The following is a 27,924-nucleotide window of genomic DNA, read 5'->3' as shown; positions in this document are numbered from 1 at the left end:
TTTATGTTTTTTTTTTTAATACTGATGGAATTACCACACTCTGCAGGAATTAGATGTAACACCTGGACCAAGTCCACGGTCAGTAGTCGTGAAGTGTGTTTTGTTTTTTTAAACTATGTCACTGTTCTTAATTGTTTTAATTATATAAATGATACTGCTCATTATAAAAATATAAGCAATATAGAAGTGGAAAGTAAAAAACAACAGCTTTCTTTTCCTCTTGCTTGCCTTCCAGTCTCAACAGTTTGTACCTTCTAAACCTCTTTCTATGCGTAAACATAAATACACTTTGACATAAGGGGGATCATCCAGTCTTCATTGCTTTAAACCTTTTTCCCTCTAAACATGACAGCTTGATCAGCTCTGCATGCCAGTACTTGTGAATCTAGCTCATTCATTCCAGCTGCCATATGTCACTCTTTTAAATAGAAGTGCTACAACTTATTTAACCAATCCTCTATTTTTGAAAGTGTCCTTTAATTAATATTTTATTTTTAAACTGCATATTACAAATTTTAGTACTGCGTATAATAAAAAAATCAGTTCACTCAGGAAGATTTTAAATGAAAGATATAAATTCTTCCCCAATTCTGAGTTCATTTTTAGCTATTTCTTTTTTAGTTGTTATTCTAGTGGTTTCCATTATAACTTTAAATATTTTCATTTCTTTAATACTTCTGTCTCTTGATTTGTCAACTTTTTAGATAGAATCTGTTGATTCCACACTATGACTAAGGAAGAAATCAGCACGCATTTCATCTCCTCTTCCATTTTTATGTTATTTTTCAATTGTTGGGGATTGTTACTTTATATTCTATTGGGTAATTTTTGTCATGTATGTTTGTTCTATATGTTTTTTTTTTTCTTTCAGAGACAGGGTCTTGCTCTGTTTTCCAGGCTGGAGTGCAGTGGTACAAACATGGCTCACTGTGCAGCCTTGACCTCTTGGACTCAAGTGATCCTCCCACCTCAGCCTCCTCAGTAGCTAGGATCATAGACACCCACCACCATGCTAGGCTAATTTTTAAGTTTTTTGTAGAGGCAGAGTCTTGCCATGTTGCCCAAGCTGGCCTCAGACTTCTAGGCTCAAGCAATCCTCCAGACTTAACCTACCAAAGTTTTGGGATTACAAGTGTGAGCCACTACACCTGGCTCAGATTTTTTTTAAATTTTTTTTTTTTGAGACAGAGTCTTACTCTGTCACCCAGGCTGGAGTGCAGTGGCATGATCACAGCTCACTACAATCTTGAACTCTTGGGCTCAAGTGATCCTCCTGTTTCAGCCCCCCACGCCCAACTAATTTGTACTATTTTTTTTGAGACAGGGTCCTACGACATTGCCCAGTCTGATCTCAAACTTCTGACCTCAAGTGATACTCCCACCTCAGCCTCCCAAAGTGCTGGGATTACAGGCGTGAGCCACTGTGTCTGGCCTATATGTTGATTTTTTTAAAACTTCAACCCAATCTTACAGCATTGTAATGATGATGCTGTGAGTGTACTGATTATTGATTATACACCAAATGGTGTGATTGGACCCATGGAGAAGGAAATGCAGTGCTCCGAGTCTAAGTGTTTGCCACTTGAAGGAAGCTGTCACAAGAATCAAGGTCCAGGGGATTCTCCATTGATTTCTTTTTTGCTCTTTGCTGTAGGTCATGGTCAGCTACCACTGCTTCTTTCCTGTTAGTTATTATCTTTCTTGTTTCCTTTTTTGTTTTTTTGTATTGCCTCATTGTGTAACTTTTTCACATGAAGAACAAATGTAGTTAAATTTGTGTCTTTGTGAAAAGTATTTTTCCATCATAATTCAGTAGTTTGGGTGTATAGAATTCTAGTTGCAAAATCATTTTTCTTCAGGACTTTAAATGAAGTCATTACCTTAATATTGTCTGTCATCCAAGTTTGCTAATAAGTATGGCAGTCTGATTTTTGTCTTGTTTTAAGTTCTTTCTTTTCTTCTTGTTTTGAAATTTTTTAGAATTTTCTCTTTATTTTTGGAATTCTGGATGTATCTAAATTTGACCATGGGCTCTGGAGTCATACTGCCTGGTTTCCAATCCCAGCGCTACCATATATTATACCTGCTTATACCTTGGACAAGCTACTGAACCTCTCTATGCCTCATTTGCCTCACATAAATAATGGAATAAGTGGAGTTTTTATGAGCATTGTATGAGTTAATATTTAGATCAGCATCTCAGGCTGGAAGTGCTTAATAAATGTTAGTTGCCATAATTATTATTTCTCTTGCTGGATTATATATTGGGTTATTTAAATATAAGCAATTATGGCTCTATAGATGAAACAATTTAATTATACTTTAATTAATTATACTTTTTTCTTCATTCTTTAAAAGGCTTCTTTATCCAATTCAGTTCTGAATTTGGAATTTTAGTAGAACTATGTGGAGACCTCCCAGATCTATCTTCTGTGCCTCTTCTAAGCTGTTTGTCTTTTTGATTGATGTTATAGGAGATTTCTTCCATCTTTTCTCCTGTATTACTAATTTTGACCATAAGACCAATTAATAATATTTAGTCCATTCATAAAATTTTTTATTTTGACAATTATTTTTAATTTCCAGTAAATCTGTATTTTTCTGATTGTCCTTTTTCATGATAGTCTTTTGTGTTTTATAGATACAATATCTTATTTAAATTTATTTGTGCATTATTAATTAGAATTTTAAAAATTATTCCTGTGAATTATCTGTCCTCAGGTATGACCTGTCTTATATGTTCCTCTTGGCCTTTCTTTTTCATGGGTACTGCTTTTTCTTAAATGGCTGATGATTGCCAAAGCTGATTGTGTTGATAGTTAGCATGAGTCCCCTCTGTAGCAGTGTGGGTCTCATTGTCTTAGAGGCTTTTCCACTGAATGCAGGGCTGACTGCAGACTGTGCACTGTGACCAGAGTGTGGCTAACTAGCAGGCTTCTGTAGGATTGGCATGGGTCTTCCCTCTAAATCTTCCCCTAAGGCTCTGAACTGGGAATCTGAGGCAACTGGGCACTCTTGCTGTTATAACAAAGATGCTTCTCTTTTAAAATAAGCCTCATACCTCCTGTTGCTTCATTCTTTCATTCCTTTCCTTCTGAACAGACATGTGAGGTATCTCCTAAGTGGTGCAAGAAGGCAGTGTGCTTGACCAAGCCTAGGGGGCAGAGGAGGCATCCAGAGGAGCTGGTAGCAGGATCAAGATCCCAAGTGAAGAGCCACAAACAAAGGATAGAGACCCAGTGAGGAGAACCTCCTCTCAGTATGGTGTCTGAAGCATTGGCCAGTGGTTTTGAGCTACGGAAGTCATAGTCTGGAATACAGGGTCACCCTCACCAGAGTGACATCCAACAGATGAAGCTGTGCATAGAGCAGTGAACTAAACAATGTATGAGATATCCTTAGATGGTGCCCTCAGGGAGGCTGCAAAAGATACAAAAGGCTTTGCAGTGATTAGGAGAGGCACCTAGTCATCAAGAAAAAAGGCCAAAATGTTTAAAGGATGGAATAGCAGGGTCAGAAAGAGATGCAACAACCCAGATAACAGGTATTGAGGTTGACTATATGGGAAACTTATATTAGCTCTGCATCAAATATATTTACACAGGGCCTCCCTTTTATGCCCCTAGACCAGAGCAAGATCTCAGGTCAAAGCAGCTCATCAGAATTGCCTTCTGCATGTGGTCATAAAGAAGAACATTGGGCAGGAATGCAGTAGTTTGGGGCAGAGAGCTAGCTTATGAAGATCATCTTAACTTGAGAATAATTAAGTAAGTGTGTGGTTCTCAAAGGGGTGAGATTATGATTGCAAGAAAGAAGCTAACAGACACAACCACAGGAGGTAATATTTAGTTACTCTAAGCTGGAGACAATATAGCATGGTCTCAGATGCAGATCTGGGTTTCCCAGTACCCCAGAGTTTCCCATGAAGACATCCAGGGATAGAGGATGCCTCCCTGTGGAGGCACAGTACCAGAAGCTCCCCTTGGTATTCTCACAGGGGGAAAGGATGGTTTATGCCCACCTGCCACCTCCCATCACCCAGCCAAATATTGATCATGAGGGTAAGTCTCCCTCAGCAGCCCAGGCTTCTGACCTGTCTTAGCTCCATTCTAAATTTTATGAGAGAAGTCTTTCAGAAGTCTAGTTTTATCCTGTAGCTATAATAGTAACATAATATGTGAATTATGTTACTTTAGGATCTTCACTTCTTAGGTAGACTGCTTCAACACTGCTTACTTTCTCTCCTTACCGCTGACTGGCCTCTCCCCATTCTTATTGGCACCTTCATAGAAAAATCAACTGACTGTATGTGTATGGTTTATTTTTGGACTTTGTGTTGTCATAGCTGTGTTTTAGCATTTATTAATTATATTATGCTCTAGTTGGAAACCTTTCGTTCATAACAGCTAGAGTGTGAGCTTCTTGAGGGGTCAGTTTCTATATTTTACTTACTTTTACATTCTCAAAATGAATACTCAATGGGTGTTTGCTAAATGATGAATTAGAAAAATAGAATTTTGAATTACTTGCTTATTAGCAGGACTAATTGAGAGTTAGCTAAGTTAAAGACTGTGTTTTCATCTGGCACTTCAATAATCTGAGAGCTGTAGAGACCAGCCTTTATGATATCATTCCAGTCCAAATTTTTAGTGTAGTAACAAGCCCCAATGCCAAAGCTAACAGGAACAGAATAGTCACTGTGATTACACTGAGGTCAACATAGGGTAGTAATTCAGCTTGGTTGGTTGTATTTTTCTAAGGGAAGGGAAAAGAGATGAAGCCATGACAGTTTTTCTTATTGGGTTTCCTAAAAAATAGTGAATTAATGCATAATTCAGTACCCTATGTGCTCCTAAGAAGTAATAAGAGCCTGAAGTTCAAATTAACTCCTTAATTTACTGGAAATATGTTCACTCTGTATTTTTTTAGCATACCAGAAGACAAAGCTTTCCTTTATATTATGAACCAGTCATTTATTCTGTATTAAAGACTTCTCTCTCATGTGTTAGCATCTCAGAATATTCGTGTGCTCTATTGTATTTTTGCATATCTTCTTCACAGAAGTCCGTTCACGTGCATTATGCTTGGCAGACTTGGTATTGCCCTTGATGTGTAACTATTTGTGTGAGTAGAGAATCTCCAGCTGCCATTATGGAGTCATTAAAGAAGGACTGGGAAGTGGAGTGCAGCACATGATGTAGTCATTTAAGCTGACCATGGCTGTATTTGGTTTGCCTAATGAGTGGGTATGGCTTCAAAATTTGAAAAATTACATTTGATTTTATGCTTATTTTCATGCTTATTTTAAATCCCCCTAAATGTAAGGTGCTTATAATGGACAAATAGAATTTAGAGCTTTTCATGACTCTTGACCTTCTGTCTCAGTAAAATTTAAGAATTTTTAAGAACAGGTCGCAATGAGGAGTCATGTAGTTGTAAGGGACAGAAACCCAATTCAAACTGGCCATAGAAAAGGAAATAAATTGGCTATTATAACTGAAAGTTCTAGTGATATCCCAGTCTCGGAGATAGCTGGATTCAGGGATTCAAAGAGATCATCAGGCCTTTCTTTTTCTCACTTTTCCCATCCTCATTCTCATATCTTTGCTTTTCTCTACCTTCTACAGTATCAGGAAGGTTGTTGTCACAATAGCACCAGATTTCATTATCCATAGACTTCACAATCCAAGAGGAAGAGAAATCATAAACTGCTATGGCCAAGATTGTTATGCTTCCTCACCTCATGTGGGCTTCACTTTTCTTTCTCTCTCTCTCTTTTTTTTTTTTTTTGTCTTTTAGAGGCAGGGTCTTGCTGTGTCACCCAGGCTGGAGTAAAGTGGAATGATTATAACTCACTGGAGCCTTAAGCTCTGAGGCTCAAGCCATCCTCCTGCCTTTGCCTCCCAAATAGTTGGGACTATAGGCACACACAACCATGCCTGGCTAATTTTTTCATTTTTTGTAGAGATGAGATATTGTTATATTGCCCAGGTTGGTCTTGAACTCCTGGCACCAGCTTCCCAAAGCACTGGGATTCTAGGTATAAGTCACCGTGCCTAGCAGTGCTTCACTTTGCTTATTGGTAGAGTGGGGATGGCTGTCAAGCCTACCTCATACTGATGGTGATACTTGTGAAATGCCTGGAATAGTGCTTGGTACATAGTCAATCTTCAATAAACGTTGACTCTTATTATCATCTTCACTTTATAGGAGGGGAAGTTTAGGTACAAGAATAAGAAAACTGCTGTTCCTTCATAACTGATTAAAAGCAGTCATTACTACCTGGGAAACCTGAACAACATTGAGATAATTACAGTGCCTCATGTATAGTGTGCTGGGTCATGCCGTCAAGATTATCACATATCTGAGATATGAACATGTGTCTTTCATTCTAGCTCTGTATTTCATCTGCTTTAATAACTATGTGCATTTGAAAGTTATTGAAAAGTAATATTAGGAGTTGCTCGTGTGATTGTAGCTGTGGTTTTATTTGTTGGAATAATTATAGTTGCTACTGTTTATACAGAGCTGTGTGTAGTTACTACCATTTAATTAACTGTGTATTGTTACTTCCTTTACTGAACACTCATATGCCAGATGGTAACTAATCCCAGGGAGGAGGCATTATCTACATTTTTACGGATGAAGAAACTGAGGCACAGAAAGTTTAAATTACTTACCCAAGGTCTCATAGCTGAACTAGAGTTCACCCCAGGTCCACCTGATTTAGAAGTCCATGCTTTTATCCACCATGCCCTACTTTCTAAGGAAGCTATGAGAACTGGCTTACAAAGGAAACATGATATCAGTAGAAGACTGGCATCCTCTGGAGGAAAGGAGTGGAATGACCATAGGCAGGAAGAAGTTAATCAAGACTTTTGTGAGAAAGGTTTAGGTTGCAGAACTCAGTGTCTTAAGGCCTACAATTAAGGTTGAAGGGGAGGGAAATGGAGGGCACACAATCTCAGGATATGGTTCTGTGTGGGAAAAGAACATGCAAATGGATGAATGAAATTGGCTTCTGATAAGGCCAAGAAAGGGGGCTGCCCAGAGCGACACTGATGGGCTGAATCCAGGATATGAGCTTCCTGAGAATAGAGGGGTAAAAAATATGCAACAAGTAGCTTATAGGTAAGTGGGATAAGAGTGGGACAAGTAACACACAATATAAAGTAACCTTTACTAGTGATACTAAAAAAAGCCCTAGAAAGTTACAGAAAAGTGAAAAGTAGGTAATAATAAAGGAATGTATTAATGGGATGAAGTAAAATATACTCGCTTAAAGCACAATTTCAGAGGCACTAAATAATGACTTTAGTCAGATTCCCAAGGAGGAACAAACTTAAGTTCTTTGGACAAGGTCAGATTATGGTGATTGAATTCATGCTTTAGTTTTCCCCAAGATAACACTCTGCGTACATCTTAACATCCTTACGCAGCATTTTCCAAATTTGCTGAACATATATGTATCAGCTCTTGGTGGGGGAGGTTAAAATATAGATCTTCAGCCTAGCCCACAGAGATTCAGGGTTAGAGAGTTGGTGGTGATTATGGGCATGTTTGGGAAAGGCTGCCTTAAGTAGAGGTGGCCTGTTGTTCTTTAGCATCTCCAGATGTTTTTCTTTCTCCCCAAGTACACATAGAACAGAGGCCAAACAGGTACAGTGCACCAAGCTCTGGGGTACAGTGCTATGATTTAATGGGATTAATGCCAGCAGAAACCTTTAAGGTGTTATTGAGGGCCAACTATCTGGGACCAGTTGAAATTGAGCTCACTTAGAACAGGTGCCTTGCATTTGGCTGACACTTACTCAGGAAAGTAGTAGCTAATTATTATTAGACTCAGCTCCTTCCTTCCTCCCTCCCTCCCTCCCTCCCTCCTTCCTTCCTCCCTCCCTCCCTCCTTCCTTCCTCCCTCCCTCCCTCCCTCCTTCCTTCCTCCCTCCCTCCCTCCCTCCTTCCTTCCTTCCATCCTTCCTTCCTTCCCTCCCTCTCTCTTACTCTCTTTCTCTCTTTCTTTCTTTGTCTTGCTCTATCACTCAGGCTGGAGTGCAGTGGCATAATCATAGCTCACTGCATCCTCAACCTCCTGGCCTCAAGTGATCCTTCTGCCTTGGCCTCCCAAAGTGTTACGATTAAAGGCGTGAGCCACCAGCTGGCATACATAAGCTTTTTTTTTTTTTTTTTAGAAAGGATAATACTAATAGTTTAAAACATTCACTCAGGTTTTAATAATCAATAAATATTTGTTATTCTTTGCCCTTATAAAATTTGCAGATTGTAAACAGGGCGACTTGGGCTTTCATTAAGACACTAATGTCTTAAGACACTAAGCAGGGTCCCCTGGAGAAGTTTTGGGAGAAAATTGGAGGTAGATGGGCTGTTGGGAAGGTGTAAGAGCTTGTACTTTTACTAATCCTAAGGCAGCAGTTATCAAATAATGGCTTGTGGATCCCTGGGAGTCCTTAGGCCATTTCAGAGTGTCCATAGGTCAAAACCATCTTCATCATAAGGGCACTGAGATATTGTTTGCCTTTTTGCTGTGTTGATATTTGCATATTGGTCCAGAAGCAGTGGAAGGGTAGGGGAGTCAAACTCCTGGCCCCTTTGTCAAAATCAAGGTGGGGGCACCAGACTATGGGTACCAGACTGTACTAGTAGTCACTGAATGCTTCACCACCCACAGTTTTGTTTTGTTTTTTTTAAGACAGTTGTGTTTACAAATGTCTTTGATGAAGCAGTAAATATTATTTTGTCATCTTTACCCTCAAGAACATGCCTTTTTAAAATTCTATGTGACAAAATGGAAAGTACTTACAAAAAACTTGTGCCACTTGCTAAAGTACAGTGGTTGTCTCAGGTAGAAACTTTTTCCCGTGGAACATCATTTTTGCTTGAAAGGACTATTGACAGATGAACTAGTTATTCAGACTTGGGTATTTGGTGGAAATTCCCCAAAAAATAAATGAAGTAAGTGCATCACTTCAAGGAAAATAATTGACAATATTTGTTACTGTATTAGTCCGTTTTCATGCTGCTGATACAGACATAGCCAAGACTGGGTAATTTATACAGGAAAAAGGGTATAATAGACTTAGAGTTCCATGTGGCCAAGGAGGCCTCACAATCATGGTGGAAGGCGAGGAGCCTTCTTACGTGGATGGCAGCAGACAAAGAAAGAGCTAGTGCAGGGAAACTTCTCTTTATAAAACCATCAGATCTTGTGAAACTTACTCACTATCATGAGAACAGCACAGGAAAGAGTTGCCCCCATGATTCAGTTACCTCCCACTGGGTCCCTCCCACAACATATGGGAATTCAAGATGAGATTTGAGTGGGGACACAGACAAACCATATTATTTCACCTCTGGCCCCTTCAAATCTCATGTCCTCACATTTTAAAATCAATCATGCTGTCCCAACAGTCCCCCAAAGTCTTAACTCATTTCAGCATTAACTCAAAAGTCCACAATCCGAAGTCTTATCCAAGACAAGGCAAGACCCTTTTGCCTATGAGCCTGTAAAATCAAAAACAAGTTAGTTACATCCTAGATGCAATTGGGGTACAGGCATTGGGTAAATACAGCCATTCCAAATGGGAGAAATTGGCCAAAAAATCCAGCAGGGCAATCAAATCTGAAAGCTCCAAAATGATCTCCTTTGACTCTGTGTCACACATCCAGGTCATCCTAATGGAAGAGGTGGGTTCCCATGGTCTTGGACAGCTCTACCCCTTTGGCTTTGCAGGGTACAGCTTCCCTCCTGGCTGCTTTCATGGGCTGACCTTGAGAGTCTACAGCTTTTCCAGGCACACGGTGCAAGATGTCAGTGGATCTACCATTCTGGGGTCTGGAGGATGGTGGCCCTCTTCTCACAGCTCCACTAGGCAGTGCCTCAGTAGGGACTCTGTGTGGTGGCTCCGACCCCACATTTCCCTTCTGCACTGCCCTAGCTGAGGTTCTTCATGACAGCCTGCCCCTGCAGCAAACTTCTGCCTGGACACACAGGCATTTCCACACATCCTCTGAAATCTAGGCAGAGGTTCTCAAACCCAAGTTCTTGACTTCTGTGCCCTGGCAGGCTCAACAGCAACAGAAGCTGCCAAGGCTTGAGGCTTGAGGCTTGCACCCTCTGAAGCCATGGCTCAAGCTCTACATTGGCCTCTTTCAGCCACAGCTGGAATGGCTGGGACACAGGACACCAAGTCCCTAGGCTGCACACAGAGCAGGGACCCTGGGCCTGGCCCACAAAACCACTTTTTCCTCCTAGGCCTCCAGACCTGTTATTGGAGAGGCTGCTGTGAAGACCCCTGACACCCTGGAGACATTTTCCCCGTTGTCTTGGGGATTAACATTTGGCTCCTGCTTACTTATGCAAATTTCTGCAGCCGGCTTGAATTTCTCTTCAGAAACTGGGATTTTCTTTTCTATCGCATTGCCAGGCTGCAAATTTTCCAAACTCTTATGCTCTGCTTCCCTTATAAAACTGAATGCCTTTAACAGCATCCAAGTCACCTCTTGAATGCTTTGCTGTTTAGAAGTTTCTTCCACCAGCTACCCTAAATCATCTCTCTCAAGTTCAAAGTTCCACACATCTCTAGGGCAGGGGCAAAATGCCTCTAGTCTCTGTGCTAAAACATAACAAGAGTCACCTTTGCTCTAGTTCCCAACAAGTTCCTCATCTCCATCTGAGACCACCTCAGCCTGGATTTAATTGTCCATATCATTATCAGCATTTTGGTCAAAGCCATTCAACAAGTCTGTAGGGAGTTCCAAACTTTCCCACATTTTCCTGTCTTCTTCTAAGCCCTCCAGATTGTTCCAACTCCTGCCTGTTGCCCAGTTCCAAAGTTGCTTCCACATTTTTGTGTATCTTTCCAGCAGCACCCCACTCTACTGGTACCAATTTACTATATTAGTCCATTTTCACGCTGCTGATAAAGACATGCCCAAGACTGGGTAATTTACATAGGAAAACGGGGTTTAATGGATTTACAGTTTCACGTGGCTGGAAAGGCCTAACAATCATGGTGGAAGGCAAGGAGCAGCAAGTCACATCTTACATGGATGGCAGCAGGCAAAGAAAGAGAGCTTTTGAAGGGGAACTCCACTTTATAAAATCAACAGATCTTGTGAGATTTATTCACTGTTTCAAGAACATCACAGAAAAGACTTGCCCCCATGATTCAGTTACCTCCCACCGGGTCCCTCCCACAACATGTGGGAATTCAAGATGAGATTTGGGTGGGGATGCAGCCAAACCATATCAGTTACCAATGATAAAATTTTGAACTTCCAAGAAAAAAATGAGAGTTTTGGAAAACCTCTATCTGCAACTATGAACTTCATAGCTTCCTAATATTTCAAATATTGAGACAAGATTTTTCTGATGAGATTGGTGGTGATATTAATGCATGTAGTTTTAAAATTTTTTGTGAAATATGTCCACATTGGGAAGGTCAGCTCATTTTCCAAAAAACTAGTGCATGATGTTACACAATCAGTATTCAAAGTCGAGATTGACCAGTGAGTACTTTTTTGTTTGTTTTTATACCAGTGGATTTTAGTATAACAGAGTATTTAATGTAACAGAGAAAGGTTCATTGATAGGATTTCAAATTCCACATTACAAATAACCTTTAAGAAACCAGCATCTGTTGAATTTTGGTGTAGTATCAAATAATAATATCCACAATTAACGGAGAAAGCTACTAACATACTCTTCCCCTTTTCAATTACCTATCTGTGTGAGGACAGATTTCCTCCATAAACTTCAAACAAAATATTATATTGCAATAGATTGACTGCAGAAGCAGATCTGAGAATCTAGCTATCATCTATTATGCCATACATTAAAGAGATTTGCAGAATTGTTAAGACAGTGCCACTCTTTTCAAGACTTTTTGTTTTGTTTTGTTTTGGAAAAGGTAGTTATTTTTTATAAAAGCATGCTATTTTTGTTAATGTCATAGATTTTTCTTTTTAAATGAATTAATGAACATTTAAATTTTCCTGTTTTTATTTCTAATATGATAAATATTGATGGATTATAACTCACAGAAAGAAAAGCTTCGAGTCCCTCAATAATTTATAAGAGTTTAAAGGGGTCTTGGAAACAGAGGGTTGAACTGCTCACCCAAAGTGTGACTGATTAAGGGGATGGCTGCATGATAGCCATCTGGGCCTCCTGAGAGGACTGCCTCTTTTTTTTTTTTTTTTTTTTTTTTGAGACAGTCTCGCTGTTGCCCAGGCTGGAGTGCAGTGGCATGATCTCTGCTCACTGCAAGCTCCACCTCCCGGGTTCACACCATTCTCCTGCCTCAGCCTCCGGAGTAGCTGGGACTACAGGCGCCCGTCACCATGCCCAGCTAATTTTTTGGTATTTTTAGTAGAGACAGGGCTTCACCCTTTTAGCCAGGATGGTCTCGATCTCCTGAACTCGTAATCCGCCGGCCTCGGCCTCCCAAAGTACTGGGATTACAGGCGTGAGCCACCGCGCCCAGCCAGGACTGTCTCTTAAAGTTCATCTTTTCAGCCTATAATCACAAAAAGGGGATCTAGGTTCTCCCATCTCCCATTAGTAGACCCAGTAACTACCAACCCACACCCTAAAGTCTGTCGTTGCTGGGGCAGAAGCAATAACTGAGCATCTCCTTGATCAGGCCACAGCCTGTCTCCCATATTTTTGGATTTATGTGTAAATAAGACAGTTAAATAGAGTCCTCAGTATTTTTCCAATGAGAAGCTGCTTTCAATTTTCACATATCTGACACTGATCACATAGTTTTACAGAAGGTTTTAATAAAGTTGCCAACTGTGGTCTTTGGAGTCTGACAGGCTCACCTGTTTCATGGCCTTATGACTTTGGGCAAGTCATTTTTATCTCTCAGAGCAACAGTGTTCTATGTATGAGGAAAGGCTGGGTTCACAATAAGTTTAATGATGGTGTTGATACTTACTAGGTATGTTAACAGTTTTAATTGTTATTCTCCCTGTTCCCATTGGCAATTTCCTTGGGCTTGGAGATTTGAGATGGCAATGAGCTTGACTAGTCTATTTGTAAATCACAGCTGAATTGACTGCAGACCCCTGTTAGAGAAAGCTATTCAGCTCAACTGTTGGATTATATACGTATTTTTTAATAAATTCCATCTTCCTATACACATACACACACACACACACACACACACACTTACAAAGATTGCACAGCAAAGCCAGTATAAAGTGATTTGGCATATGATCAGTCATAACTTTTAGATTATCAGCTAATTTCTACCTGACTCTTCAAAAAGCCAATGAACATGTAGATGTCATGCTAGTGAGAATGAATAGCTTTCAGGAAAAGGGTAGGTCCTTTGGGACTATCTCTATTCTTTTGAAAACGTGTGCCATACTTTTAGATGAGAACACATAAATAAGTCTAAATCATACCAGACATTATTCAGAATTGTCCTTTTATACTAAATCATTCTCCATATGCTAATTTTAAAATGTAGTTTTGATCTTTTCTAGTTTTTCTGGGAAATCCCTTCTCTGTTGAAAACAGAGCATTGAAAGGAGAGGGGACGTCATTGCTTTCTTGGGTTTTATTCCCCATTCCATAGAGATATCCCTTGACCTGTGATACTGTGGCTCCTGGAAGATTTGGGAATTGTTATTGCATGGGGTTAGTGGGTCTTTATGCACAAATACATATTCTCAAAGGACACTGAAAGTATAAATGCCTTTAGGTGGAGTTAGGGAGTAAATGGTATTAAAAGGGAATCTTAAAACTTGAAAACAGTCTCATGTCACAGTAGTCCATGCAACATGAAGTCACCTCTGGTATATCCAGCCCCTACTTCTGGACCATGCCCCAGGGGGCTCCTCACTCTTTGCTTGTTACCTTTTCCGTTTATTCACATCTCTTCAGTCATCCACCTAGAGTAGACTGTCTTGCTTCAAACTGCCCTTACTGATTGGTTTAGGGTATATTTGCTTCTTCTCCCCCTCTCTCCATTTTTGACATTATCATCTTTCCTTAAAGACCACCTCCTCATACCACTTTTTACTTATGACTAAGCTCTGTGACTTTCATGTATAAAATTAATGAAATTTAGAAACCGGAAAGAGAAAATGGGTAAGTGCAAGGGTAGGACACACTGCTTTGGAGACCATTTACCTAAATTTCTAGGTGTGTGTGAAAGCTTGTGAGGTACTTCTTTCTCATGGAGCACATTGTTTATGTTCACATTCATGCACATAAATACCTCAATAGTAGTGAGGCTTCACTTGCATTCAGTCCCATTCTCACAGTACCTGACATTCTTCCATTGTCTTCTTCCAGGCTATTTGGGCACATGGTTTGCTTCTAATGAATGTGCCTAATACTTGTGTTCGGCTTAAAATTAATCAACAAACCTTCTGAAATGCTTGAAGTGAAACAAAGTACTCTTTTGATAAAGCCATACTCCTAGACCATTGAAAATACAAGTGTTGTTTAAAAAATCATCTCATAGATAAATGCCATTGTAGTTAAACTACTTGCTTGCTGGGGGCAGAACAAGGACATAATCCAAGTGGCTTCACTGGCCATCACTGATTTTCTTCCATTTATTGTGCCTGTAAAGGACTTCAGTTTGGTTGAATATGATGGAATTATTTCAGATTGAGTTGCTAGAAATAATCCTGCTCTGAAAAACCTAGAGATGCACTATAACAATGTCCCTGTCTTTTTAGTAAATTAGCAAATAAAAAAAAGAGTACTTTGGATCCAGTAGAGGAAGTAGGTAAGTAAACAGTACACCTATCAAGACTTCTTACTTTTTTGTTTTTTTTTTCTTGAGACAGAGTCTCACTCTGTCACCCAGGCTGGAGTGCAGTGGCGTGATCTTGACTCACTGCAACCTCTGCCTCCTGGGTTCAAGAAATTCTCCTGCCTCAGCCTCCCAAGTAGCTGGGATTACAGGCCTGTGCCACCACACCCGGCTGATTTTTGTATTTTTAGTAGAGATGGGGTTTCACCATGTTGGCCAGGTTGGTCTAGAGCACCTCACCTTAAGTGATCCTCCCACCTCGGCCTCCCAAAGTGCTGGGATTACAGGCATGAGCCATCGCGCCCGGCAAAGCCTTAACTTTTGTATATTGATTTAATGTTCTTGGTTTTCGTTGATAGTTAAATTTTATGTAGATGGTTGTCATGCATAAGGTAGGAAGAAGTATTTTCTGTGCAGGAGTGAAAATAGGCTAGAGTTCCGTTTTGTGTGTATGTGTGGGTTTTTTTTGCATTTTTGTTCCTTTGTTTGTTTTTTGAGACAGAGTCTCACTCTGTTGCCTAGGTTGCAGTGCATTGGCTCACTGCAATCACGGCTCACTGCAACCTCCGCTTCCTGGGCTCAGGTGATTCTCGTGCCTCAGCCTCAGCTGGGTTTACAGGCATGCACCAACATGCCCGGCTAATTTTTGTATATTTAGTAGATACGGGGTTTCAGCATGTTGACCAGGCTGGTCTCGAATTCCTGATCCGCCTGCCTCAGCCTCCCAAAATGCTGGGATTACAGGTGTGAGCCACTGTACCTGGCCCCTTTTTTTTCTTCTGAGACAGGGCTTGGTCTGTCACCCAGGCAGGAGTGCAGTGGCACAAACATAGCTCACTGCAGCCTTGACCTCCTTGGGCTCAAGTGATCCTCCTGCTTCAGCCTCCTAAATAGCTGGGCCCATGGGCACATGCCACCAACCCTGGCTATTTTTTAATGACTTTTTTGTGGAGATGTGGTCTTACCATGTTGCCCAGGCTGGTCTTGAACTCCAGGGCTCAAGTGATCCTCCTACTTTGGCCTCCCAAAGTGCTTGGGGTGGCACCCAACCTAGAGTTCTGTTTTTGATCTTTATCATGCATATAGCTTAATCAGGTTTTTGTATGGGGGCTTATTCATGGCATTCAGATCAAATGAGTGTTGGTTCTCTGCACTGTCTAGTGGTCTTTGCCATTTTGGAGAGTATCCAAGAGTTGTAAGAGACACTTAAATACTCCGAAAGTATCTGAGAATATCTGAAATACATAATAAATGTGTTTATTAGTAAATGAAGAAATATTTACTGAGTACCTAATATGCTTTAGCTAGTTTTATAACTACAGCCAACAACCATGAGTTTTTTGAAAATAAATTTTTTGCACGTTATTAGGTGTTAGTAACAGTAAATTTTACAATGTTGCTTTTATTTTTATTATTAATGGAGAGCATTAGTTATTTTTTCTTTCCAAAAAAACTGTATTGATAAAAAAGTATCCCTTCTCTATGAAGTAATTTGTTTCCCTTTCATGAAGTAACTCAGTGATCTCTTTATTTATGTATTGTAACCATATGTATGCAGCCAGAAGTTATTCTTCTCTACCCTCCCTCCCACAACTAAACAGCTTTGGGCAGCAGCATGCAATCTTTTTGCTATTAAGTTTCTGTGAAGTAAGGCCAGAAAGCTTTAAACATATTTTGACCAAGATGGTTTAGGAGTCTGGTTATGTCTCAGTTTGCTCTGACTGACTTGACTGAATAACATCTTCGATTGTCAACGAAGTGTTGAGTAATGTGTGTTTCCTCACACTTGAGCTCATACTACAAGATATTCTTAGGCTAATAAATATATCTCCCACCCAGTGTAAAATAGAGAACTTTCAATTTAGGAGAAGCCTCCCTGCTCAGAAACTGGTCTCCCTGTCTTAGATTTTTACGAGGACATGGTAGATTCCTGTCCTTTTTTTTCTCCTGAGGCTTGGACTTGCTACCTTTTTTACTATTTTTTGAAATTTTCCATTTAAAAAATTAATTTTTTAAAAATTTTAAACAGTTTCCAAGTTACCAAAAAGTTGCAAGAACAGTGCGACTGTCTTTTACATTCTGAAGGTTTGGAGAGTAAGTTGCCAACATGGTGCTTCATCATCCTCAAATATGACAAGGACATTCTCCTACATAACCCAGCATGTATAATAAAATCAGAAAATTTACATTGACTTTTTACTCCCATCTAATCCTCATAAGAGAGGTCTGTGAAAACTAGTCAACTGGCAAAAAAAGAAAATTTGAGTACTGCATTGTAGAAAAAAGATCATGATAATTCTCAGTTGAGAGTAGGTATAAGTGTATAATATCAGAAAAATATGTACACTTAATGTAAACTGAATGGCAAATGAAGAGGCAGCAGAAAATGATCATGATAATGGGGCTGCTGTCCACATGTTTCTCTAGCAATCCCACAATGTGTCTTCATTCACTTTGATGCTGAATACATGAGCTCTTCTATGACGGATCACTTGACCGCTGGATAGCGCCAGCCTTTGACTTTGCAGTTGGCCCTGGTACCTTGTGTCAAAGTCATCTATTTTGGTCTTGTTGGTCTGCTTCTTGATGTAGCTTCTGAGAGTTTAGTTATTCAGTACCATTGTAGAAATTTCAGTACATCAGAGGGATTCTTTCATGTATGTGGGTTGCAGCTGCCCACTGCACTATATAGATGGTCTCACATGAGTGAATGTCCAGCCTTATTGCTCTGTTGCTGAAGAGTTAGAGAACTTGCTCTCTGTGATCAAATAGGCTACTTTTTCCTTTCATTTTATTCCTGAGCAAATAATCCTGAATAGAGTTCTTCATATAATTTTTCTCTGATTTATATTATAAAGTGCCATTGTCAAAGTGGCATTATGTTGTGAAATAGGTAAGCTAAAGAACAGTTCTTCATAGAAGAAGTAAAAAGGCTTATCAATAAGGCTAGTTCTTTGAAAGAACTATTATAGGAAATTAAAACTTTTTCTGGTAAGTTTTTAATGTACATGTTTATGTATATGTGGATTAGGTTTAAAGTTTTTTGAACATTTAAAGAAATTCATGAAAAAATTCACGCATCCTATCACCTTATCAAAATGACTTAAGTTCTTTATTGTTTATATGTGCATTTGTATAACTATTACAGTAAGGACTTATTTATATTACAAGTTATACATATAGATTCTGATTGTGATATATGTCCTTTAAGGCTCTTGCAGACCAATTTGAAGATAAAACTACATCTGTATTGGAACGCCTGAAGATTTTCTATTGCTGTCAAGTACCACCTCACTGGGCCATTCAGGTATTTTTGTTGTTTGTCATTGGGTATGGAAATTACTTGGCATTAGAAAGGTAAATACATTATAAATTGATTATTTCAATTTATGTTTGAATTTTCAAATATTTTGCTAAAGATAATAAATGTATCTACCTGGGAATTGCTAACTACTTCAAATTGCTATTTTGATTAAAGTGATATTAGACTCATAAAACATTTTTAAAATAATTTAAAACCTTATGAAATAGAATCCTAGAAATTAAATAATAGGAGAATCATAAATGCTTGCATTTTCAAAGTAACTTCTTTTTTTTTAAAGGGATGAGGTCTTGCTTTATTGTCCGGGTTGGAGTGCTATGGCGATTCACAGGTGTGATCATTGTGTATTACAGCCTTGAACCCCTGGGCTTAAGCAATCACTCCTGCCTCAGCCTCCTGAGCAGCTGGGACTACAGATGTGCGCTACCATGCCTGGCTTTGAAATAATTTCTTATATTAAAATTATTTTAAGGACTTTCTGGCAAAGAAGGAACCTTTTAAACAAGTTGTTTACAAAAAGCAAAAGAAAGCATTTATTTGGTATACTTTAAGTTGTGAGATACACATGACTACTCTCCTCTTCCTGAGGCTATGAGAATAACTACTGTAGCTCCTAATGGCACATGGTGGGGTGGGGATTCTGGCCCCTTGCCTACATGGTTCTCCTGTATTATAGGTGTAGTTCTCTATTTTGTAAAATTTTAGCACTGAAAATAATTTAGACACCTGACCCAGTTTCTTAATGTTACAGAGGAGAAATTGAGGCTCAGTGCAATTAGCTTTCCAGTGTTGATCACGCAAGTGTACATGAACTAGGTTTCTAGTTTCCTCACTTTTAGTCTACCTCTTTTCCTTAGGTTTTCATTGGGTTGAAATTATACCAGCTAATAACAACCAACTTTTACTGCGTACTTAGTATGATGCATACGTTTTATTCTGCATTCCACACATATTCTCTTATTTTATTGCAACAATTTTTAAAAATATCTGTTTTACACGTGAGGTAGCTAAGTCACAGAGAGATTAAGTGGAGTCAGATGGAGCCAGCCAGGGAATTACAGATGATTTATCTACTATTGTCATTTTAATCAGTTTTCTGTCCTCTCTTTCATGGATCATACACATAGGTAGTGAGTTAGAAACATAAATGCCAACCCACCATCCAATTGTTTAAAATCCCCATTATAAGACTTCTTAAAGTAGGTTATATTCTTAAACACAGGGTGAACTAGGAGGTTTATTATGCATTGCAGTTTATATATTGAAGGAATTTATATATTGAAGGAGTTTAAATTGAATATTGAAAATATTCAATATTTATATATTGAAGGAGTTTATATATTGAAGGAATCTCAATAAAACATACGCAAGTAAAAAAGCTTTATGATAGCTCAAAAGGAATAGCTTCTTCATCAAGAATGTGTTAACAGCTGGAATTTTTTAGTGTGTTTTTGACTCTGATCTGTGAAATTTGTTAGGTGCTTTATATTATGTGGTTTGGTGGATAAACATTTCAGACTGAGCTGTTATGACAAAATGTGTCTATCGAGGGTGTTGCTTTTTATCTTTTTCTGAACAGAAACATTAGGGAACAAATACTGTTCAAACTGAATTTAGGCCAAATGCTTATCTGCCTAGGAAGCTGTGGATTTCAGGATCTTCAGGCAGTTAGATAAGGATCCTTTTTCATTAAGACGTTAATTACTTTTTCTTGCATTGTGGGGACTATCTTTGTGTATTATTTTAAAGATTGAGAAATAACAGAACAGTTTATTATAAAAAGAGAATTAGTCTCTACTTTGCTACTAACTAGCCATATCATCTTGGATGTCATCAACTTTCTTCATCTGTTAAATGAAGATATTTTACTGCTCACTGCATAAGCACTAAGATTTATTCCAGCTCTCACATGCCATGGGCAGTTTTTGAAAATGTCCAGTTATATTCTGTAAAATAGCCAAATTCTCCTGTATTCCATGGGTTACTGATGTATTGGACCATTCTCATTATTTATTTTGATAATCTGTAGCTTATAATTTTTAGGTATATTTCTGATATTGTCAGTCCTGGATTTTCTGGACATAAATCTTAAATATGTATTGAATTTTCAGAGTAGTAAAAGTATACTTAAGAGAGAACAACACAGCTCTCTCTAATATGAAACTACACCTTATTCTACACCTTATTCCAACCTTACCTACTTTTTTAAACCTTTAATTTTTTTTTTCCATTTGTGCAGGTGTTAACACTTATAAACCACAATATATTTATTTTTAAATATGTTTAACTTTCACTGACCTTAACTCAGTTTGCTCTTTTTTTTGTCTGCCAGGGACTGAGAAATTAGGTAGCTAAGTTTGTTAGAATGTGCTTGAAATAAATCTAAGTAGTTTTGCGTGAGAAAGAGCTAGATATGCCCTTCTGAATAAAATTCAGCAGGGCTAATGCATAGATTTTATGTCATCTCTATTGACTGCTCAGAGTTTTAAAAATTAATTTATTGAATCTCAGCCTCATAAATTAGAGATTGTTGTATACAGACTGTCTAGGTAAAAAAGACATATTGATTTTTGCTTTTTAAGTTCTTAGAAAAAAATTGTATATATTTAGTATTTTCAACAGTTTCTATATTGTTCTTTAATTCCTTATACCCTATAAAGAGGCTTGTTTTCTAAAGTAAAGTTATGTATTGAATTATTACAAACTTCTAAATAGTAGAGATTGTAGAATTTATACATTTATTACAATAAGCAGTCCCCTAAAAAGGCAGATTAGATATACCTGCAAGTAAAACAGGAATCTCTTTTTACACCAAGACGTATTAATTATTTTAACTTGATTTTTCTAGCGCCAACTTGCAAGTTTGCTCTTTGAGTTGGGATGTACCAGTTCAGCCCTTCAGATATTTGAAAAGCTAGAAATGTGGGAAGATGTTGTCATTTGTTATGAAAGAGCCGGGCAGCATGGAAAGGTACGTAATAGTCAAATTTGATGTACTGGTGAGAGCCTTGCCTCTGGGAGCATCTTCTCACTTGTTTTATTTTTCAAGCCCACTTTTGCCAATATTCACTTATATTCCTTTTTTCATTTTTTTCCAGAGAACTTTTAAATGTTTTCTCTGATTTCCATTGGGGCAGATTATTTTGTGTGTATGCGTGAGTATGTGTATATAGAAGACGAAAGTGGACTGAGATTGGGATTTGACATTTAAGAAAGACTAACAAGAGCTTTGAAGACGTGGGATTTTGATTTCTTTCCTTTACTCACCTTCTCCCTTAGGATGACTTCAAAGTGAAATATTTGGAATTATTTTAATGATCACTGGGTTGCCTGATGATCAGTTGCTGTGGGCCTCAATGGAGATTCCCTAGGAGAGAGAGTGAGAGCAGCTGGCTTGGTCTGTAAAAGAAAATCCAAAGGGTATGATGACACCTCTTGAGGCAGAAGAGTTGTCAAGTGTGTAATGCACATTTAATTCCACCCTTAAATTGGGTCAGGAGGGAAAATGTTACAATATTTGCATCTGTTATTAGTCTGTGGTTTTTTTCCCCTTATACATGAACAGAATTTTAAGAAGAATAAGGGGCTCTGCATTGTAGCTCACTTTAAAAACTGACACATTGAAATCATATGTTAAATTTTGGATTAAAAATTTAAAAGACTTAAGTTGAGTACACAAGCAAGCAGAGTAAAGCCCACAAATTGGATCATTTATACCTACAGTCAGCCTTTTGCCATCACCCTAAAAAAGAGCAATAGTGGTTCAATCATGTGTTTTTCTTAAATACCTTCCTAAGTATGTCTATTTCAGATTAATAGTGAAAGTTGCATTTCTTTCACTAATCAATTAATGGCAGTGAAGGTCTTTGAATTGTATTGACTTAAGGAGAAACCAGAATAAGAACAAAGTTTTACTGTGGAAGATTATCAACTGGGCATGGTGGTTCACACTTGTAATCCTAACACCTTGAGAAGCTGAGGTGGGAAGATCGCTTGAGCCCAGGAGTTCAAGACCAGCCTGGGCAACCGAGTAAGACCCCATCTCTACAAAAAAACAAAATTAAAAAATAAAAAATTAGCTGGGTGTGGTGATGCATGCCTGTAATTCTAGTTACTTGGGAGACTGAGGGAGGATGATCACTTGAGCCTGGGAGGTTAAGGCTACAGTGAGTTGTGATCACGCCACTGCACTGCAGCCTAGACGACAGAGTGAGAACCTATCTCAAAAAAAATATTGATAGTTATAATATTTTTATCCTGGAAAAGAACCCCATAAACATCCATTCTAGCTCCCTCCTTTTGTACATAAGGAAAGGTTTCCCTTATGATTTGCTTCCGATCACAAGCTGGTTATTGACTATTTACTTGCGAGGTAGTATGGCATGGTGGCTAAAAGCATAGCCTCTGGTCTCAGGCTGCCGGTAGTCAAATGCCAGCCTTGCTTCATGCTAGCTTTGTGATGTTGGGCAAATTGCTTTAATCTTCCTTGTCTTAGTTCCCTCATCTGGAAGCACTTAATCTATTTGCCTTACAGGTTTTTATGAGATAATATATGTAAAGTACATACACTGGTGTTTACCTCATAATGTGACATGAGTGCTTGCTGCCATTACTTGCTGTGATTCTATGAGATGTTTTTTCTTCATATTTCAATATCTCTAAAATTGGAATGTATTTAACAGTTGATGGCATCTTCCATTTGCTCTAAGTCAGGTGGCTCTCCTGTCAGGTTGTCCATACCTGTGCATGTGAAAGCTAATTATAGCTACATTTAGGCCACCATTTCAGTTGAGCTGTGGACACAGTGTCAGCACTACGTATGTTGTGTTTAATCTCCATTTAAAATATCTTCAAGAGGATTTCATTATGATTTGGCACTGAAACAAAAAGTTATTGAATACAGAGAAAAAGACAGAACTAAAGTAGAGAAATGAAAATTTAGTATTACTGAAATAAACATTTGCCATCAGATAAATCATCACGATTCCATTTACTTTTCTTTAAAAGCAGCAACCAAGTGCTTTATCGGAGTCAAGAAAGGATACCCAAAAGTAGATGAAGCTTTGTTTTGTACTGAGATGTATAAAGAAAGGTTGTCATTTAAAATGTCAAGCAACGTATTGAAGGCAGGAAGAACTGCCAAATTTTTCTGAATAGATTGAAAAGAATCAAAGCAAACAAGAGGCATTGGATTATAATTAAAAGCATTTTTTCTTTCTTTAACAGAGTTTGTCTTACAACTGATAGCATCTCAAATTTGATGAAATATATTCATGTATTTCTTCGGCGACTTAAATATCTTTTTAGTGCCCGTTGTCTGACACTAAAGTAGTACTCAGATGTTTGTTTAACAAAGGAATGAATGGATGAATGAATATCTTGACTTCCAGTCTGATGTAGTTCCCATTGCATCATTCTTTACTGTGCTAGTCTTTTTACATTGGCCAAGAAATAAGTAATAACTTTATATAAAAATATGGTAGTTTTTGAAATAGTAATATTTGAAATAAGCAAGCTGGTAAATCACAAATACTCAAAGCATATTTTAGAATATTTATTTAATTATTTTTAGAAAGTATGGAAATATAAGACTTTCCTTAATTGCAGGAGAAAAAACATAATGAATCCATCCCCTTCAGAGAAGGGATTTGACTATGTCCCCCTAAGTAGTTGTGATGATTATTATTTTTTTAAATGTGCACATGACCTTGTAAGAATTGTCTGTAATAATGACAAATGCTTCTGTTTCTAAATCCTCTAGAAAATGTGCATATTTAAAATTTTAGAAATGTATAGTCATTTACTTTGTCTTAAGTTTTTTGTGAGTTTTAGCCAAACACCCCCCAAAATCTTGATCTTAAAAGTTGATTTTAGTATTTTATTTAACCCATAAAAGACCTCTTTTACCTGTTTTTCTTATGCTATATTTGCAGATTTTTTAAACCATAGGTCCTAAAAAGTTTTGCTGCAATTTAGAAGCAAATGCTTTATTTCTAAAACAGCTGATATTCTTGTGGTATTTGGTCATGTGCCAGTAGCTGTCGCCACATTTTGATTTAACTAGAAGTCTGTGAGATTTTAATCCTTGCATTTAATGCTTAATTGGCATAATTTATTTTTAAAAGGCAAATCTGGAGAAATGTTTAATTCTAATTATTGTGTTCTGGTGCTCATGTTTACACCCAGCTGTTGTAGGGTCTCAGAAATTCTAGCTTAGAAACTACCGGCATACATTCTTGTTATTTAATGACCATAGGCAAAATAGCTAAGATTAATTTTGCTCGACCTTGGTATCAGAACTGGTTCTCATCTGTTAGCATTTAGTATTTAAAGGTTTATCTGACCCACTTATAGCAATTTCCCCTAGCTGATAGATGTATTCTTATTTTGTTGAGCAAATTTGATTCCTAAATGAGAGACAAAGACTGAGGGTGAGGGGTTAGGGATAGATAAGGGTTGGGACCTCTCTTGTTTTCTCTTGCTTCAAGGAAGCAAGGCTTCCCTGAGATTACATGGTCCTATCTTTTATTATGCTACATTTGCAGATCATTGTAATCATGGACTCTTAAAAAGTTTTCCTTTAAATTGTAAGTTAATGTTGTATTTCTAAAACAGCTAAGACTTTTTTTAGCAGTTGGTTTGGATTTCCTGTTTTGGGGGCTTTTTTTTTTTTCTATCATAGAGATTCTTTATACAGTTTAAAAGATTTTCCCAGAAGTTCTTTCCCCACACTATAGCCAGAATAGTCTTCCTAAAGACAAATCTGCCATTCTCACCCCAAGTAACTTCTCTCTGTTTTCAGGGTTAAGTCTGAGCTGTTTCGAATGAGTGGCTTACGGACAACTTTATTTATTTATTTACTTACTTACTTATTTAGAGACGGAGTTTCGCTCTTGTCGCCCAGGCTGGGGTGCAGTGGCACGATCTTAGCTCACTGCAACCTCCACCTCCTGGGTTCGAGCGATTCTCTTGCCTCAGCCTCCCAAGTAGCTGGGATTACAGGCGTGCAGCACCTCGCCTGGCTGATTTTTGTATTTTTAGTAGAGATGAGGGTTCACCATATTGGCCAGGCTGGTCTTGAACTCCTGACCTCAGGTGATCCGCCTGCCTCAGCCTCCCAAAGTGCTGGGATTACAGGCATGAACCACCGCGCCCAGCCTCACTTTATGATCTGTCTCCTGTTTCCATTGCCAACTGCATTTTCTCCTTCCTCTTTTACCCCCCTTCATACCTACTCTGTCATCCAGGTTGCACCTGAAGTTCCAGCAGAACTTTAATAGCTTGAATTAAAGTACTTGTAAGTTCGTGATTTTGTAGCACCATCTCACTTCAGACCTTTGTAATTGTTGTCTGTCTAGAACGTTTGTCTTCTTTCAGCTAACTGCTACTTATTCTTTAGGAGATTGCTTTCTACAGAGAGCCTTCCCGGATACTTTCCTCCCACATTTGGTTTTACCGTCCACCTGTGTACTCCTATAGCACCCAAACTACTCTGGTACCCCATTTGTTGGCTCATCTGATCTACTAAATGTAAGCTGCTTAAGAACCACACCTGTGTCAACAGCTGTTGGCCAGGCGTGGTGGCTCACGCCTGTAATCCCAGCACATTGGTAGGCTGAGGCGGGCAGATCACAAGGTCAGGAGATGGAGGCCATCCTGGCTAACATGGTGAAACTCCATCTCTACTAAACATACAAAAAAAAAAAAAAAAAAATAGCCAAGCGTGGTGGTGCATGCCTGTAGTCCCAGCTACTCGGGAGGCTGAGGCAGGAGAATCACTTGAACCTGGGAGGTGGAGGTTGCAGTGAGCCGAGATCTCACCACTGCGCTCCAGCCTGGGTGACAGAGTGATAATCCATTAAAAAAAAACAAAAAACAAAACAACAACAACAAAAAAAACAGCTGTTGCCTCAGAACCTAGCAAAGTTCTGGCATGTAGCAAGAAGTCAATCATATTTGCTGCATGAGTAACTAGTAAGTGATCACTCAATAGTTATCTCATTGAAGCAGTCTCCATGTAGGACACTCCTTATGGATGACTGCATGTGGCAGAAGATACCCCTCCAACGACTGCCTTACTCTTCTCTCTCCAAAAAAAATTATGAGATTCCCCCGCTCCCATTTGAACCTTCTAACTTTAGGAGTAGAAATAGGAACAAACCTTAAAGAATTTTGATTCTTGGCTCTGTAAATGCTAAGGACACTGTGAGCATATTATTATGTAATGCTATATTTTGAGGGCCTTATATGTACTGCATTCTTTATATAATTATTTTATAATTGTCATATGCTATTCATAACAACCCACAAAATATGGATTGTTTTTGTCACTTTACTGATTAGCATTACTAAGTGGCAGTTTTGGAATATGAGCTCAGACCTTTATTTCCTTTAAAGCCAGCACCCGTTTCCCCACACCTGCCTCCCATCATGGTTATTGTTAATCCCTTAAAAATTGGATATTAGCTTTGTAAGTTAAAACCTGTTGTGCTCACTTGATTGAGAAAAATAAGCAAAATAATTGAAAATACTCTATAAATTGGTAATGCAAATAAGAGATGATCAACTAATTGAATAATAAGGCCTGTTTTTAATTACTTTGTTTCATCTTGGACCTGGAGTATTTATGTTGGCAAGTAACCTTTAAAAGAATCAAGCCAGAGCATGGTGTTGTCACACATATAACTGTGAAAAACAAGTAGTGAACATTTCGCTCCATGAGAGAGTAAGTAGGAGTAGACACCACTACACAGAAGTGCAGCTGGGAGTGTCTCATGGGTGGGGCAAAGTGTTTTGCACTTGTCACCTCTTAGGTGCTGCTCATAGAATAAGAATTTAGACTAGGAGTAAATTGCCATTCTGCTAAAAGGGTTGTTCTTGGTGAGAGTGAAACATGCTTTGGAGTTCTGTCAGCTGTGTCCCTGTCGTCTTTATGTACTGTATTGAGGACGTAGAGCACCGTTCAGTGGTCAGTCCCTGTCATTGAGAAACAGCCTCTACAATAGAATCAGAATCCACTTTTTGCTCTCTGCTTCAAGGTAGAAGGCTAGAATTAGACTATGGCCAATGTTTTGTGAGTCCCATGTGTGTGTGCGCACACACTTTTTTTAAATTTTTTTAAATCCTAAAGCTATTGTCAAGAGGCCAAATCTGGCTAATTGGAGAACCTTAAATTCTTAGCCTGCTTTTTCTCCATTCCCTTGGAGCAAACCTGTATTTATTAAGTCTAATTTTGCTCTTCATGTAGTCCTCAAAGATACTCTTCATAGTTGGTGCCATCTCTGGGTCCAGAGCTTATTTTTTTCCCCTTCATTTTTTACGTGGGGGGCTTCCTATAGTTGTTGGTCTGCCAATTTCCCTTCCTAATATACTGACCAGATGCAAGGTCAGATAAGAACCACTCTTATCACACATTAGAATTTTAATTCTTTCCATTAATTCACAAAATTTCCGCTAATTCACAAAGTTAAGACACAGATCACAGCCAAAAAGGGTAGTTTCATTCCTTCTCACTCAAGTATGAATAACTTTCCTGAAATATTTTGTCTACCTTTTCACTGGAGGCTCAACTTAATTTTTCACCCATATTCTTTACCCCAAACCCAAGGCTTCATCCCTGAAAGAGTGCTTCCTGGAATCCTGGTGGTGCTTAGGGTAGGATCTTCCCTCCCGCAAATCTCAAATTTCCCGTATAACAACTTGCAGAAAAACCATATCATCATAAATATAAATGAGCCCCAATATAGCAGGTTTTCAATATATTAGTTCCTTTGCTTTCACATATCTGAAATTCTCAGTTCTCAACAC

At 38.5% G+C, this 27,924-nt stretch overlaps 1 protein-coding gene across 2 annotated transcripts in view; it reads left to right on the top strand.

The window, feature by feature from the left end:
* Positions 1 to 27,924, top strand: part of TTC27 (tetratricopeptide repeat domain 27) — a 197,649-nt gene that overhangs the window by 92,811 nt on the left and 76,914 nt on the right. For both annotated transcript variants that reach the window (XM_054475625.1, XM_063648844.1), the window contains exons 11-12: positions 18,007 to 18,102; positions 20,966 to 21,088. In XM_054475625.1, the coding sequence (XP_054331600.1) occupies positions 18,007 to 18,102; positions 20,966 to 21,088 (219 nt within the window). The remainder of the gene's footprint in view (positions 1 to 18,006; positions 18,103 to 20,965; positions 21,089 to 27,924) is intronic.

The sequence above is a fragment of the Pongo pygmaeus genome, chromosome 12 (assembly GCF_028885625.2).
Source record: "Pongo pygmaeus isolate AG05252 chromosome 12, NHGRI_mPonPyg2-v2.0_pri, whole genome shotgun sequence".
In the NCBI taxonomy this organism is placed as follows: Eukaryota; Metazoa; Chordata; class Mammalia; order Primates; family Hominidae; genus Pongo; species Pongo pygmaeus.
Note: the sequence above shows the minus strand (reverse complement) of the source record. Positions and strands in the feature narration are given on the sequence as shown.